This window comes from Canis lupus, chromosome 17 (assembly GCF_011100685.1).
Source record: "Canis lupus familiaris isolate Mischka breed German Shepherd chromosome 17, alternate assembly UU_Cfam_GSD_1.0, whole genome shotgun sequence".
Lineage (NCBI taxonomy): Eukaryota > Metazoa > Chordata > Mammalia > Carnivora > Canidae > Canis > Canis lupus.
This window is the reverse complement of record NC_049238.1, coordinates 55,779,268-55,794,018: the sequence shown is the minus strand read 5'-3', so window position 1 is coordinate 55,794,018 and position 14,751 is coordinate 55,779,268. Positions and strand designations below refer to the sequence as shown.

General features: G+C 39.0%; 2 protein-coding genes across 5 annotated transcripts in view; one reads left to right on the top strand and one right to left on the bottom strand.

The window, feature by feature from the left end:
- Positions 1–14,751, top strand: part of SPAG17 (sperm associated antigen 17) — a 227,159-nt gene that overhangs the window by 207,478 nt on the left and 4,930 nt on the right. For all 3 annotated transcript variants that reach the window (XM_038561900.1, XM_038561898.1, XM_038561899.1), the window contains one exon: positions 1,525–1,669. In XM_038561900.1, coding sequence (XP_038417828.1) covers positions 1,525–1,664 — 140 coding nt within the window. In that variant the 3' untranslated portion in view covers positions 1,665–1,669. The remainder of the gene's footprint in view (positions 1–1,524; positions 1,670–14,751) is intronic.
- Positions 13,407–14,751, bottom strand: part of WDR3 (WD repeat domain 3) — a 29,311-nt gene continuing 27,966 nt past the window's right edge. For both annotated transcript variants that reach the window (XM_038561902.1, XM_038561901.1), the window contains exons 26-27: positions 14,449–14,542; positions 13,407–14,143 (exon numbers count right to left, since the gene is read on the bottom strand). In XM_038561902.1, coding sequence (XP_038417830.1) covers positions 13,988–14,143; positions 14,449–14,542 — 250 coding nt within the window. In that variant the 3' untranslated portion in view covers positions 13,407–13,987. The remainder of the gene's footprint in view (positions 14,144–14,448; positions 14,543–14,751) is intronic.

Here is a 14,751-nt window from a genome sequence, read left to right as displayed (position 1 = left end):
CACTTGGCAGGTGGTGGGGGTGCTGTAAAATCTGAGGTGAAACGCTTTGATAGAAGGAAGTAAGAAGACAAGAGTTCAACTCCAAGGTTTTGGGCTCAAGTAATGAATCATGCATATGTAGGACTGGGTCTCAATTGGGGAGTTAGAGCTGGAGATGTAGTAATTTTAAGCATCATCTACACAAAGGTGACAATTGAAAGTATGGGAAAGGAGCAGAGATTTTGGGTCTGCTTAGGGAGTAGGAGGAAGAAGAGGAAGCAGTGGAGACAGAGTAAGCAATTAGAAAACCAAGAAATAGCTCAGAAGCCACAGAAAGAATTTCAAGAAAAACATGGACATAGTTGACAAATGCATAGAGATGTCAAGAATTCAGATTTAAGTGGGATTGCTAGATTTGGCTGAAGGGAATGGATCAGAAGAGAAAGATTTAAAAATATGAATGAGAGGAAGTATTGAAGCAGCAGTGTCCAAAGGAGAGCAAGAGGTTAGTCCAGAACAGAGCTGAAGGGCAAGCAAGCGGGTGAAGATGGTTAAGGATCTAGACATTCTGGGGGTGAAGGGGAGATTTAGGAGAACTTGTATCAGATGACCTTAATTTCAGTAGAAATGGAGCTGAATTCACTTGTTCACTTATTTCAAAGGTGTCACTAATGTGTGAAGAACTGTTCTAGGCACAGTGAACGAGAAACAAAAATGCCTGCCCTCAATGTAGCTTCTTCCAGTGGGAGAAGAGACAGTACACAAAATAGGTAAAATGTGGACTACAATGGTGCTGATAAGTACAATAGAGAAAAATGAAAAGTAGGAAACACGGTACAGGGAATGTTAAGGAAGATTCCAATTTAAAATGGGGTGATCAGAAAGACCTTACTGTGGATGTGATTTTTTTTTTTTTTTATATTGATGGCAGGGTTCTTCTGTTAGTAATAGAAGGAACCTAACCAAAGAACCAGTTTTTCCCTCTAGGAATTAAATCAATCTTCATATCCTCTTTACACAGGTGTTTGGATACTGATCCAGAGCACCTGATCCCTGCTGCTGGTTACAGCAATCAAGTCATTTAGCATTTATGCCAGTACTATCTATTTCCTTATTCATAGATTAAAGGCCATCTATCAGTTAGGCACATATAGATGGGGAAGAGAGTTTTATTGAATCTTTTATCTACTTCTAATGTCAATAGTGAGAATTCATTGCCCATTTCCCAAGATCTATCCCTTCCCCACAGAAAAAAGCATGACATCTGGATGCTGATGTGATTTGGGACCTGGTTATGGTGACTGATGGCTCCTCTAGGAAGACTAACCACACAGCAGAGAAGTATACACTGGGTGGACAGGAGAAATTCCAAGAAATCAATATCCACCCTTCATCCCCTAAGCCTGAATCTGTAGAATTCACATTTCATAGAAAAGTATGGAGCTAAAGATGCTAGAGAAGAGGTTCTGATTCTAAAATGTTATCTGAGTTTGTTTACACAAATCATTTGGTCATGACAGTCATAGTCCTTAATGAGTATTTTACCAGTTTTGACAAGCAGCAATTATGATAAGAGACCAAAAGATTTTCCTCAGGGAAAAGAAAATCCCATGGTCCAGAGGACTTCTACGATTTCTTCCTCTACACTTGGAGTCTTCATGTCCCGTAAAATTTCTCCACATTAGGTCCAGTAAGTAACAAATGGGAACTTTAATGTCAGCCATTCAGATGTGAGGCCTTAGACCTCATGTTTGTTCCTCTCTTCCTACAGCCAGAAACCAAGAAGGCACTTAACCTGGTGGGATGGAAATACTTGTTTTAAATAACTATAATAGCTACTTCTTTATATACATTATCAGTATCGAATCCTCATACTACTGATTAGATATTATCTTTCCTACTTTATAAATAAAGAAACTGGGCAGCCCAGGTGGCTCAGCGGTTTAGTGCCGCCTTCAGCCCGGGGTGTGATCCTGGAGACCCGGGATCGAGTCCCATGTCGGGCTCCCTGCATGGAGCCTGCTTCTCCCTCTGCCTGTGTCTCTGCCTCTCTCTCTCTGTCTCTCATGAATGAATAAATAAAATCTTTAAAAAAGAAAGAAAGAAAGAAAGAAAGAAAGAAAGAAAGAAAGAAAGAAAGAAAGAAAGAAAGAAAGAAAAGAAAGAAACTGAAGCTCAGAGAATCTTAAGTAGATGATGTAAAAATCTAACCTACTTCAATGTGATCCTAAAGTTTGTTCTTAGAAGCACTGTTTTCTTTTTTTTTTTTTTTTAAATCTTTATTTATTTATGATAGTCACACAGAGAGAGAGACAGAGACAGAGACATAGGCAGAAGGAGAAGCAGGCTCCATGCACCGGGAGCCCGATGTGGGATTCGATCCCGGGTCTCCAGGATCGCGCCCTGGGCCAAAGGCAGGCGCCAAACCGCTGCGCCACCCAGGGATCCCAGAAGCACTGTTTTCAATGTTAAGCTGACCTTTCAAAAAGCAGGAGCACCTACACCAAGACGTCCTTCTGGACTTGAAAATTTACAAATAAGCCTGTGGTTGTCAAACATTTTGGACATAATATTCTTAAAAGTTATTAAGGATCCCAAAGAGCTTTCATTCATGTGGGTCATATCTATCACATTTACCAAATTGGAATTAAAACTGGGAAATTTTTTCAATGTAAAAACCATAATAAAGCCAGTATATTAACATAGATGTTTTAAATGAAAAATATTTTTCAAAACAAAAATGTATTATTCATGGGACATTGTTTTACATTTTTTACAAATTTCTTCAATGTCTGGCTTAATAGAGCATAGTTGGATTCTCACACCTGCTGTCATGATATCAGACATCACATAGCCTCTGGAAAACTCCACTGGACACCCATAGCATCTTGTATTAGTTTCCTAGAGCTGATCTATCAAATCTCTATTAGTTTCTTAGGGCTGCCATAACAAAGTAGCACAAACCAGGTAGCTTAAAATGACAGATATGCTCTTGCAGTTCAGGAGGCCAGAGTTCTAACATCAAGGAGTTGGAGTGGGGGTATTTCTTCTGGAGACTGAGGCAGAATTCATTCTATGCCTCTCTCCTAATGTCTGGTGGTTGCCAGAAGTTCTTGGGTGTTCCTTGGCTTATGGCTACATCACTTTAATCTCTGCCTCTGTCTCAAATAGCATCCTTCCCTGTGTATATATTTCTGTCTCTGTCCTTATAAGAAAGACACTCATTTCATTTAGGGGCTACCATAATCCTGAATGTCATCTTAAGGTCATCTTCACAGTTTCTGATAGACGTGAATTTTGTGGAGACAAACCCAGTGTAATCTGGGTTTGAATATAAAATGGAATGAATATAAAAATATATTCATTCCATCCCAACATTCCCAAAATTCTTCACCCATTCCAGCATTAATTCCAAATCTAAATTCTCATCAACATAGGTTTCAACTCAAAGAGTTTCATGTCTCACCCATATAAATCAAGTATGGGTAAGACTCTGGTATGACCTGCCTTGGTCTCCCTTCCACTGGAAGATGCATCAAACTAGAAAATAAGCCATCAGCTTGCAACACACCATAGTGGAAAAAGCATAGGGAAGGAAGATACTCCCAAAGGAAGAAAGTGGAAGGAATAAAGAATCACTAGTCTAAAGCAAGGGTACGACACAGCAAGGCAAATTTCATGAAATTTCAAGACCTTAGAATAATCATTTATGGCTTGATCAACATGCCGTCTGGGCCCTACAGAGGTTTCACCAGCCCCAACCTTTAGACCTTCAGAAGCCTTGTTGGCCCCATCCTCTCGTCCTCAGCCCAGACATCATTTACCTTCTGGGCAGCCCATCTCCTATTTATAGAATCCCAGAAGTCTGGCAGCCTTCCTTTATCTTGTCCCCTCCCTGTCCCTGTCAGGCCAAACCAGGAGTATTTCTGCTGATGTTACATCCTCAAAAACCTGTCAGTATTCATGCATGTCACGGAGATCCACATCATTAGACATGAGGCTTCTCCATAGATCCTTCCTGGATAACCGCACCTCTATTCCTGGCTTCTGCTGAGATGCCTGTTTGTATCTGTAGTCATAAACCTAATCTCTCCAGCACACACACCCTTGGTGACTGCTCCAGAGTATACTTTTGCATTGTTTTGCAGTATGGATATAACGTCAATTTTCAAACTCATCATGTTTTGATTCCTTTTTGCTCTTTAGTTCCTTCCTCAAATGATTTCTTTCCCCTTACATTTTACTAGAAGCAGCAAGAAACCAGGCCACATCTTCCATATTTTGCTTGGAAACCTCAGCGAAACATTCAGTGCGAGTGTTTACAAGTTCTACTTTAAACCCCAAAGCAGAACACAATTCAGCCAAGTTTTCTGCCACCTTATAACTTTTCCTCCAGTGTCCTCAAATGACATGTTCATTTGAGGTCACTCTAGAAGCACGTTTAATGTGTCTATTTCCATCAACATTTTGTTCATGATGAGGTAGAAGTTCTCTGAGGTGACATGACAGCAGCTTTCTCTGCTGTCCCTATCACTTCCTTCTGAGCCATCCCCAAAGTGGCTTAGAAATCCATGTTTCTACCAAGTCATCTCAAGATAACCTAGACTTTTTAATTTCTCACGTTGCTCACAATTCTCCCAGCCTTTACTCATTACCCAATTCCAAAGCCACTTCCACATTTTTGGGTATTTGCTCCAGTTAACACCCCACTTCCTCGTATCAAAATCTACCAGTTTCCTGAGGCTTCCATAACGATCACCACAAACTAGGGGAGGGAGGCTGAAGACAAGATATTCATTTTCTTGCAGTTCAGGAAGCCAAAGATCTGAAAGCTAAGGCGACCGAGGGCTGGGTTCCTTCTGGAGGCTCAAGGAGAATGTGTTCCTGCCTCTGTCCTGGCTTCTGGCACTAGCCTGAGTCCTCAGGGTACCTTGGCTAATAGCTACATCAGGCAAATCCCAATTTCTGCCTCTGTGGTCACACAACCTCCTGTTTCCTCACATTGCATCCTTATATAGCAATAGTCACTGTACTTAGGGCCCACTCTAACCTCGCATCACCTCATCTTAACTAATTACGTTTATAAAGACCCTATTTCTAAAGAAGGTCATGTTCATAGGTATCTGGGTAGACATCAATTTTTGGAGGTCACTCTTCAAATTACTAGATTTTAGTATTGTTTTGAGAATATTTTTGATCTTGCAAACTCCTTGAAAGGGTCTTACCAACTCCCAAGGGTCTTAAAATATACTTTGGGAATCACTGATTTCATGGTTTATGTCAGTTCTATTCCATGGCTTTTGGAAGTTACTCCAAACTGAGGAGTGGTGAAGTCTCCATCACTAGCTAGACAACTCTACTACAGAGCAGCTTTCAAATAATGGTGCATAATTCCTTTGGCACCAATCATAAGTAACTTCATGAATCTTTACGCCTCTGTTCATATTAGCACAGTTAATGTGATTGAAAGATGCCTACTATACTTATTCTTTTATTTTAAAGACAAACATCTAGTGTAAAGATTCTCTATATCGCCTAGAGCTAACAGATAACATTTTAGTCTATTTCTTTCCCATGCCTTCTATGTGTGTGTGTGCGCGCACGCAGGCGCCTGTGTACGAGAATCATTCTGTAGTTTTAGATACTGTGTAGCTCACACAGTAAAAATAGTACCTTATATTGTGTTTATTTTGAGCCAGTAAGCACTTCACATTAACTCTATAAGGTAGATCAATTGGGCCTATTTTATTTTTTAATATTTTATTTATTACTTATTTTATTTTATAGCTACAGACACCTAAGATCTCATAGCTTCTATGGTTCCAGAATCCAGAGGAGCTCAGTTGGATACTCTAGCTCAACTAGGAATGAATGTGCTTTCAGCCCACTGGTAGGATGCAGTTCCTTGCCACGTGGGTCTCTCCTTAGGGAGTCTCACAGCAAGGCAGCTTGGTTTATCGGAACAAGAAGAGCCCAAGAACAGGAGCAAGGCAGAATTCAGTTTTATATCTCAAACTTGGAAAAGACATCCCATTACATTTGCTGCATTCTGCTAATCAGAAGCCAGTCACTAGGTCCTGACCATACTCACGGGGGAGAGAGAGCTACACAAGGGCAACTGGCACTAGACCTAACGAGGGCTGGGGCCAGCGACTATTGGACCATGTGTGCTCCACCCTAAAATCACAGGACAGCTGCTTGGAGCCAACATCTCAAAAATAAAGTGACAGGACTGAGAATATAAGGTGGTGTTACTCCTAAGAATCTCAGTCTCATTTCAACCCTTAGGGACTTAAATTGTGAGGAAAGGGGGGCAGACTGTGGATAGTGTATGTAGGCCAGATGGCTTCTTCCTGAGTTTGTGGCTGGCCTATAAAGGCTGCACTGAGCAGGCTCATCTATTGTGCTGATAGGTAAGTGGAACCCTAGACACAGTTCTGTGCCCAGTGACAGATACCACTGCCTCCTTGGTCACTGCCCCAGGTCATCTGCCAGACTTAGAGATTTCTTTGGGAGAGCTATGAATTAGGACACTTGAACTAAGAAACAATACCAAGTACATCAAGCAGCTAACTTCCAGCTGGGGAATCTCAAAATGGTTAAGCATATCTTCTTTACATAGAGACATATATAAATATATACAAACTTTGATGTTATATTCCTAATAAACCATTCACAGGGCTTTTCTTTATGGTATCACCAGCTTCTACAGGTAACATTGAATGATCTACGAAAGATATTACTCATTACCTGGTTCATGTACTAAGGATTATATCTAGCCAATGGCTGACTAAGCCAGTAAATGTTGATTTAATGACTAAAGTGGTTTGGCTTAAAATTTACTTTTTCTTTTTTTAAAGGATTTTATTTATTTCAAGAGAGAGAGAGAACACACAAGCAGGGAAGGGCAGAGGGAGAGGGAGAAAGAATCTGAAACAAACTCTGCACTGAGTGCAGAGCCCAATGAGGGGTTTGATCCCACGACCATGAGATCATGACCTGAGCTGAGACCAAAAGTTGGATGCTTAACAAACTGAGCCACCCAGACACCCCTAAAATTTGCTTTTTAACTCACTAGTTAACCTCAAACCTTTAGAGTTAAGGGGTTTCAAGTATTTTGACCAAAAGTTAGAGCTCAGTTACTTCCTGTGCACATCATTTTATGTCATAAGCTTTCCTTCTCTTTGATTTGTGTAACACCTTCCAGACAGAAACAGCTTTAAATCCCCCGCTACTGTTAATCTTAACTGATGGCAAAGCTATGGATTAAATTCGAGTACCCTCCTGACCTTGTTTTGGTTTGGAAACCATCAAAAACATTCATAGGAAATGCTGTGGTTTCCTATTTTCAGATAAATGTCCAAGAGCCACAAACACGGCCTTTGTTCGCTCAGGAATTAGGATTTACTTTTAATAAGTAACTAACTCCTCTCCCTAGTGGCAGGAACGGACACCTAAAGGCTGCTTCTTCGGACTAGAAGCACCTAGAATCCACCATACTATCTTTTATCTTACCTTTTCATAGTTAAGCCTCAGGAACTCTATGCCAAAATAATCTTTACTCATATTCTGCCTAACGAGTACCACCACCACATTCCTGACCTTACACTTCAGTGACTGCCCAGGAACAGTACTAGACTTGTGGCTAGAGACCCTCAGATAATCATACCACAAGAACCGCAGCTCTGAGACTGGCAAGGAAATGGTGGCACCACAACACAGCACCTTAAATGAAATGGACAAGTTCACAGGACACCAAATCCTGAAACTGACTCAAGAAGACAGAGACAGAGAGACAGTGGAGTAGGAGGACCCTAGGCTCATCTTGTCCAACAAATGCAACTAGATAATGATAAGATCATCCTAAATACCCAGAAGTTGACCTTAAGACTGACAAACTCCACAACTAAAAGGAGAGAAGAGGCAGCATCAAAGAAGGCAGGAAGTGTAGAGATGTGTTTTAGGGGAGAAATGGATCATGGTTGCTGTGGAGAGGAGGGAGCCATTGTCATGGAGAGGGACAGCCAGAGAACACACCAGGATAATTATTTTCTGAAAGCCATTGGCTTGGAAAAAAAGAAGTGTTTACTTTCGTGAGTTCTTCCAACCAGTGGGGCTTAAAGCCTGGAGTTTTAAGTCAGTGGGTTTGGCTGGGATAGAGCCTAGAGGGCACTGTGCTACTCTGGAAGAGATGGCAGGCAAACAACCCGAACGCAGACAGCATGGAAACAGCCATCTGAAAAATGCCTGGGACAAAGAGTGGGTGGGGGGAATGTTTATTCCTCTCAGAGAGGGTCCCTGAGAGGACACATTCACAGGACATCTCTTGGAACAAAGGGACTGGCTAGCACCATTTCCCACCCCAATCCCTCAGCATAAACACAAAACCATCTGAGGGAAGCAGCTCAGCACTGACACTGGCTGCCTAACTTGCTTACACCAAACTCTACATCCCTGTGCTCTGGCAGGACTGCCCTTCTCAGTCAAGCTTGCTTCAGTTCCAGCATGGTGAGCCACTACTCCAGAAGACCAGCACAAATCCCTGTCCACACCATTATCTCCCTACCAGAGATTTCTGCAGGGCCTCAGTTCTGGTGGAAGTGATATCAGGACTCATTTCACAAGCAGACCAGAGCACACTGAGTTAAAACTCACCACATTCAGGCCAGGGACTAAACACTGCCCACGTAGGCAAGGAGAGCCTGGGCAGCCAATTGGCCTGAAAGAGCAGCCAAAACACAACAGCAGAGTGCAGGTAGCACACACTGGAGACACTCCCTGAAGCGCCAGGCCCCAGGCACTACACAACCTCTTCTTCATAAAGGCCATTAGTTTCAGGGACAGGAAACATACTGGCTTTTCTAACATAGAGAAAAGGGCAGAGACTTAGATGAAATGCCAAGACAAGAGTAATTTATCCCAAATGAAAGAACAAGATAAGGCTACAGCCAGAGATCAACATAATATAGATATAAGTAACATAACTGATGGAGAATTTAAAGCAACAAACATAAGGATATTCACTGGGCTTGAGAAAAGATGACATCAGTGAGATCTTTGCCACAGAGATAAAAGTTAAAAAAGAATCAATGAGAAACAAAGAATACACTAAATGAGATTGGGAACAGGCTTAATGCAATGAAGAACAGGCTGGAAGAAGCAGAGGAATGAATTAGTGGATAAGAAGACAAAATAATGAAGCTGAACTAGAATTATGGAACATGAGCATAGACTTAGGTAACTCAGTGACTCCATCAAACGTACTGACATTCATATCATAGGTATCCCAGAAGAGGACAAGAGAGAAAAGGAGGCAGAAAATTTATTTCCAGAAATAATGGCGGAACACTTCTCTAATCTGGGAAAGGAAACAGACATCCAGATCCAGGAGGCACAGAGAATTCCCATCGAAATCAACAAAAGCAGGCCAACACCCAGACATGTAATTAAATTTGCAAATATATAGTGATAAAGAAGAAAATCTAAAAAACAACAACAAAAAACAAACAAAAAAACAAAAACAAGACAAAAGAAGTCCCTAACTTACAAGGGAAAACCCATAAAGCTAGCTGGAGATTTCTCAACAGAAATTTGGCAAGTAAGAGGGAGTGGCACTATTTATCCAAAGTGCTGAATGGGAAAAATCTGCAGCTAAAAATATTCCATTCAGCAAAGCTATTGCTTATAATAGGAGAAAGAGCTTCCCTGATAAAAATGAAAGGAATTTGTGACCATTAAACCAGCACTGCAAGAAATATTAAAGGGGACTCTGAGTGCAAAGGAGAGACTAAAAGTGACAAAGACAAAAAAGGGATCAGAAAAGATCTCCAGAAATGAGAAAATAAGTAATAAAATGGCAATAAATACATACCTATCAATAATTACTTTGAATGTAAATGGACTAATAATAAACACATCAATCAAAAGATGCGGAGTCAAAACAGATTTAAAAAAAAAAAAAAAGGAAAAAAGACTCCTTTATATGCTGCCTATAAGAAACTCATTTGAGACCTAAAGAGACCTGCAGGGTGAAAGGGAGGGGATGGAGTAATATTTATCACGTGAATGGGTATCAAAAGAAAGCCCAAGTAGCAATGCATCTATCTATTGGACGAACTAGATGAAAGACTATAAAAACAGACAAGGGCACTATATAATCATAAAGGGGACAATGCAACAAGAAGACATAACAATTATAAATATTTATGCCCCCAAGTTGGGAGAACTCAAATATATAACATGATTAATAACAAAAGATTAAAAAAAAAAAAAAAACCTATGGATAATAACACAGAATAGTAGAGAATTTAATACCCACTTATCAGTGGACAGATCATCTAAACAGAAAAACCAACATGGAAACAATGGCTTTGAATGATGCACTGCAGCAGATGGACTTAACAGATATATTCAGAACATTCCATCCTAAAATAGCATAATACACATTCTTTTCAAGATCACATGGAACATTCCCCAGAATAGATCACATAAAATAGGCCTCAACAAATACAAAAAGATTGAGGTCATAACATGTACCTTTTCTGACCACAATGCTATGAAACTACAAGTCAACCACAAGAAAAAATCTGGAAAGACCACAAATACATGGCAGTTAAACAACATGCTACTAAACAAACAATGAATGCATTAACAAAGAAGCCAAAGAAGAAATAAAAGATACATGGAAACAAGTGAAAATGAAAACAAATGGTCCAAAACCTTTGGGATGTAGCCAAAGTGGTCCTAGGAGGGAAGTACAAAGCAGTGCAGGCCACCTCAAGAAGCAAGAAAAATCTCAAATAAACAACCTAACCTTACACCTAAGGAGCTGGAAAAAGAACAACAAATGAAGCCTAAAGAAGGAAAGTAATAAAAATTAGATCAGAAATAAGTGATACAGAAACTAAAAAAGCAATACAACAAATCAAACTAGGAGCTGGTTCTTTGAAAAAAGTAAAAAAAAAAAAAAAAAATTGATAAACCTCTAACTAGACATATCAAGAACAAAAAAGAAAGGACTCAAATAAAATCACAAATGAGAGCAGAAATAACAATTAGAATATTATGAAAATAATTAGAAAATATTATGAGAAACAATTATAAGACAATATTATGAAAAATTATATGCCAACAAGTTGGACAACCTGGAAGAAATGGATAAATTTCTAGAAAAATATAAACTACCGAAACTGAAACAAGAATAGAAAATGTAAACAGATTGATAACCCAAAAACAAAAGTCCGGGGCTAGATGGCTTCACAGGGGACTTCTACCAAACATTTAAAGAATTAATACCTATTCTTCTCAAGCTGTTCCAAAAAATGGAAGAGGAAGGAAAATTTCCAAATTCATTCTATGAAGTCAGCATTACCCTGATACCAAAACCAGGTAAAAAAAATCCACTAAAAAAGAGAACTATATAGGCGAATATCCCTGATGAACACGGATGCAAAAATTCTCAATAAAATACTAGCAAACCAAATCCAACAGTACATTAAAAGGATCATTTACCATGGTCAAGTGGATTTATTCCTGGGCTGCAAGGGTGCTTCAATATTCACAAATCAATCAACATGATACACCACATTAATAAAAGAAAGGATAAGAACCATATGAGCCTTTCAATAGATGCAAAAAAGGCACTTGACAAAGTACAACATCAATTCATGATAAAAGCCCTTAACAAAGTAAGTTTAGAGGGAACATATTTCAACATAATAAAGACCATATATGAAAAACCCACAGTTAATATCATCCCCAATAGGAAAAACTGAGGGCTTTTCTTCTATAATCAGGAAAAAGACATGGAATGTCCATTCCCACCACTGTTATTCAACATAGTACTGAAGTCCTAGCCACAGCCATCAGACAACAAAAAGAAAGAAAATGCATCCAAATTGGCAAATTTGCAGATGACAGGATACTTGATTAGAAAACCTGAAAGACTCTACTAAAAACCTGCTAGACCTGATAAGCAAATACAGTAGAGTTGCAGTATACAAAACAACATACAGAAATCTGTTACATTTCTATACACCAATAATGAAGCAGCAGGAAGAGAAATCAAGGAATCCATCTCATTTACAATTACATCAAAAACGTAAGATACAATGGAAGAACAAATATTATTAAAGTGTCTATACCATCCAAAGCAATCTACACATTATATGCAATCCCTGTCAAAATACCACCAGCATTTTTCACACAGCTAGAACAAACAATCCTAAAATTTGTGTGAAACTACAAAAGACTCCAAATAGCTAAAGCAATCTTGAAAAAGAAAAGCAAAGCTGGAGGTATCACAGTTCCAGACTTCAAATTATATACAAATCTATAGTCATCAAAACAGTATGTTACTGACACAAAAAATAAACAGATCAATGGAACGGAACAGAAAACCCAGAAATGAACCCACAACTATATGGTCAATTAATCTGTGAGAAAGCAAGAAAGAGTATCTGATAGGAAAAAAGTTTCTTTAACAAATGGTGATGGGAAAACTGGACAGAAACATGCAAAAGAAAGAAACGGGACCACTTTCTTATACCAAACATAAAAATCAATTCAAAATGGACTAAAGACCTAAATGTGAGATAGGAAACCATCAAAATCCTAGAGAACACAGGCAGTAACCTCTTTGACCTTGGCCATAGCAACTTCTTTCTGGCTATGTCTCTTGAGGTAAGGGAGACAAGATCTGTGCTATAGGACATTTATGAAAGAAATTGAAGATGACACTAAGAAATGGAATGAATGTGTATATAGACACACAACACACATATATACGCCATATGTATATACATATATATGTATAGAACATATATGTGCATGTATATACTATGTACACACAGAGAGAAATATTACTCAGCCATAAAAAAGAATGAAATCTTGCATTTGCAATGATGTGGATGGAGCCAGACAGTATTATGGTAAGTGAAATAAGTCAGAAAACAAACGCCATATGATTTAACTTGTATATGAAATTTAAGAAACAAAAGAGCAAAGGGATTCAGCTGTAGAGAATAAACTTTTGGTTACACAGTGGGGAGGTGGGTGGGTGGGGTGGTCTAAATAGGTGATGAGGATTAAGGAGTGCGCTTGTGATCAGCACCAGGTGTCATATGGAAGTGTTGAACTGCTGAATGGACATGTGATTCTAATATTACACTGTACATTAACTAGTTGGAATTTAAATAAATCTTAAAAAAAAAAAAAAAGACATGGAAATCTGAACAGAACTGCATCAAGGTTGTAGTCGTTAACTTACTTAAAAATGTCCCACCAAGAGAAGCCAGGCCCAAAGGAATGTGTCCGTTTCTCCTCCTAAAATATTCCCATTCCTCAAATCCTATGCGTGTATGTATGTATGTATGTATATATGTATGTATGTATATGGTATTAATCACCCAGAAGCCCAACAAAGCATCTCAGCTTGACTATATTTTAATTAGAAACAGCTCTTTAGAGAAGTACAATTTAGCAATTAGCTATTTTTATATACAGATATAACCACCAGTATAGGCTGTTTTAGATAATTTTTATGTCCTTTTCAGCTCTGTAAGTCCATGAGTCTGCATTTAATGGGAGAGGGCAATCAATTCTGCACCTGATAGTCTCTGGAGGAGATAAAACGTAATACAAAAAGTAACACATCAACTAATCTCCTGTTATCACAGAAATAAGAAAAACTTTTGAAATATTCATTTCAGCTCTAGTCAAGCAACTAGTAAAAAATATTCATTGTTCCCTGCTAGAACGGGAACAATTCCTGAAGGGCTCAGCCTTTGAGGGCACAGAAAGATTTTAAACTATTATGCCTTAAGTCCAAAAAATGGAGCCCAGAATCCTGCATTGGGCATTTCCTCAAGCAAAGCTAGGAAATACATCCTGACATCTTCTGCAACACACCAAGCTCTGTTACTTGTTTATTTTCAAGTTGGCCCCAATTCTGCTGCTTAGTTTAGAAGTTCTTTTAAATAAAAAAAAAGGGGGGGGGCACATTTCAGTTCTAAGTATATGTTAAAATTAGCTTCTCCCTCTTTTTCCTCTTCCTCTTCTTTTCTTCGAAGTGGCTGGTTGCATCAGCAAAAAACATAACTTCACTTTTTGCCTCGCATTCCCTCTTGAGATATTCAAGACCTGCCCTGTTGAAGCCAATAACATCCTGGAGAGGGACAAAAGAAAGATTAAATGACCTCTCTCTTACTTCAGTTCAACACAGCAGCATATGTGAGTCAGGAGAACCGATGTTTCTGGCGCTCTTACTCATCCCTTCCTGTTTAAGGTCTTTCTGGTTTGGTTTAGTTTTCTTCTATTTCTACCAGCTCCAATGAAAATACTTACCTCAAATACATATACTTGTCTGGTCAATATCACCAAAGACAAGGCACAGTTCACTATGCTGCTTCTAAGTCACACACACACACCAGGATTTCCCCCTCATTACTGTACTCCTACAAGTATACCTACCCGGACTTGGCTGACTTTCGAAATAGTTGCTTCCTTTAGCTTTTCAATCACTGGCACAAGCATTTGGTTACTAGTGATCTGCCCGAAGTGAATTCTAATAGAAAAGCAAAACAGTCATGTGACAAAAGAGGTAGTGGTTCTGGCTCTGCTTACCCCTTCTAGAAAAGCATATATATAAAAAAAGAAAAGCATATAGACAATATCACAGTAAACAAAACAAAACAGAAAAAGATGCATTTTATCATATGGCAGTATAGAAATGCTTCTGGCAAAAAATAGCTAAAGATATTTCTTTCCTGCTAA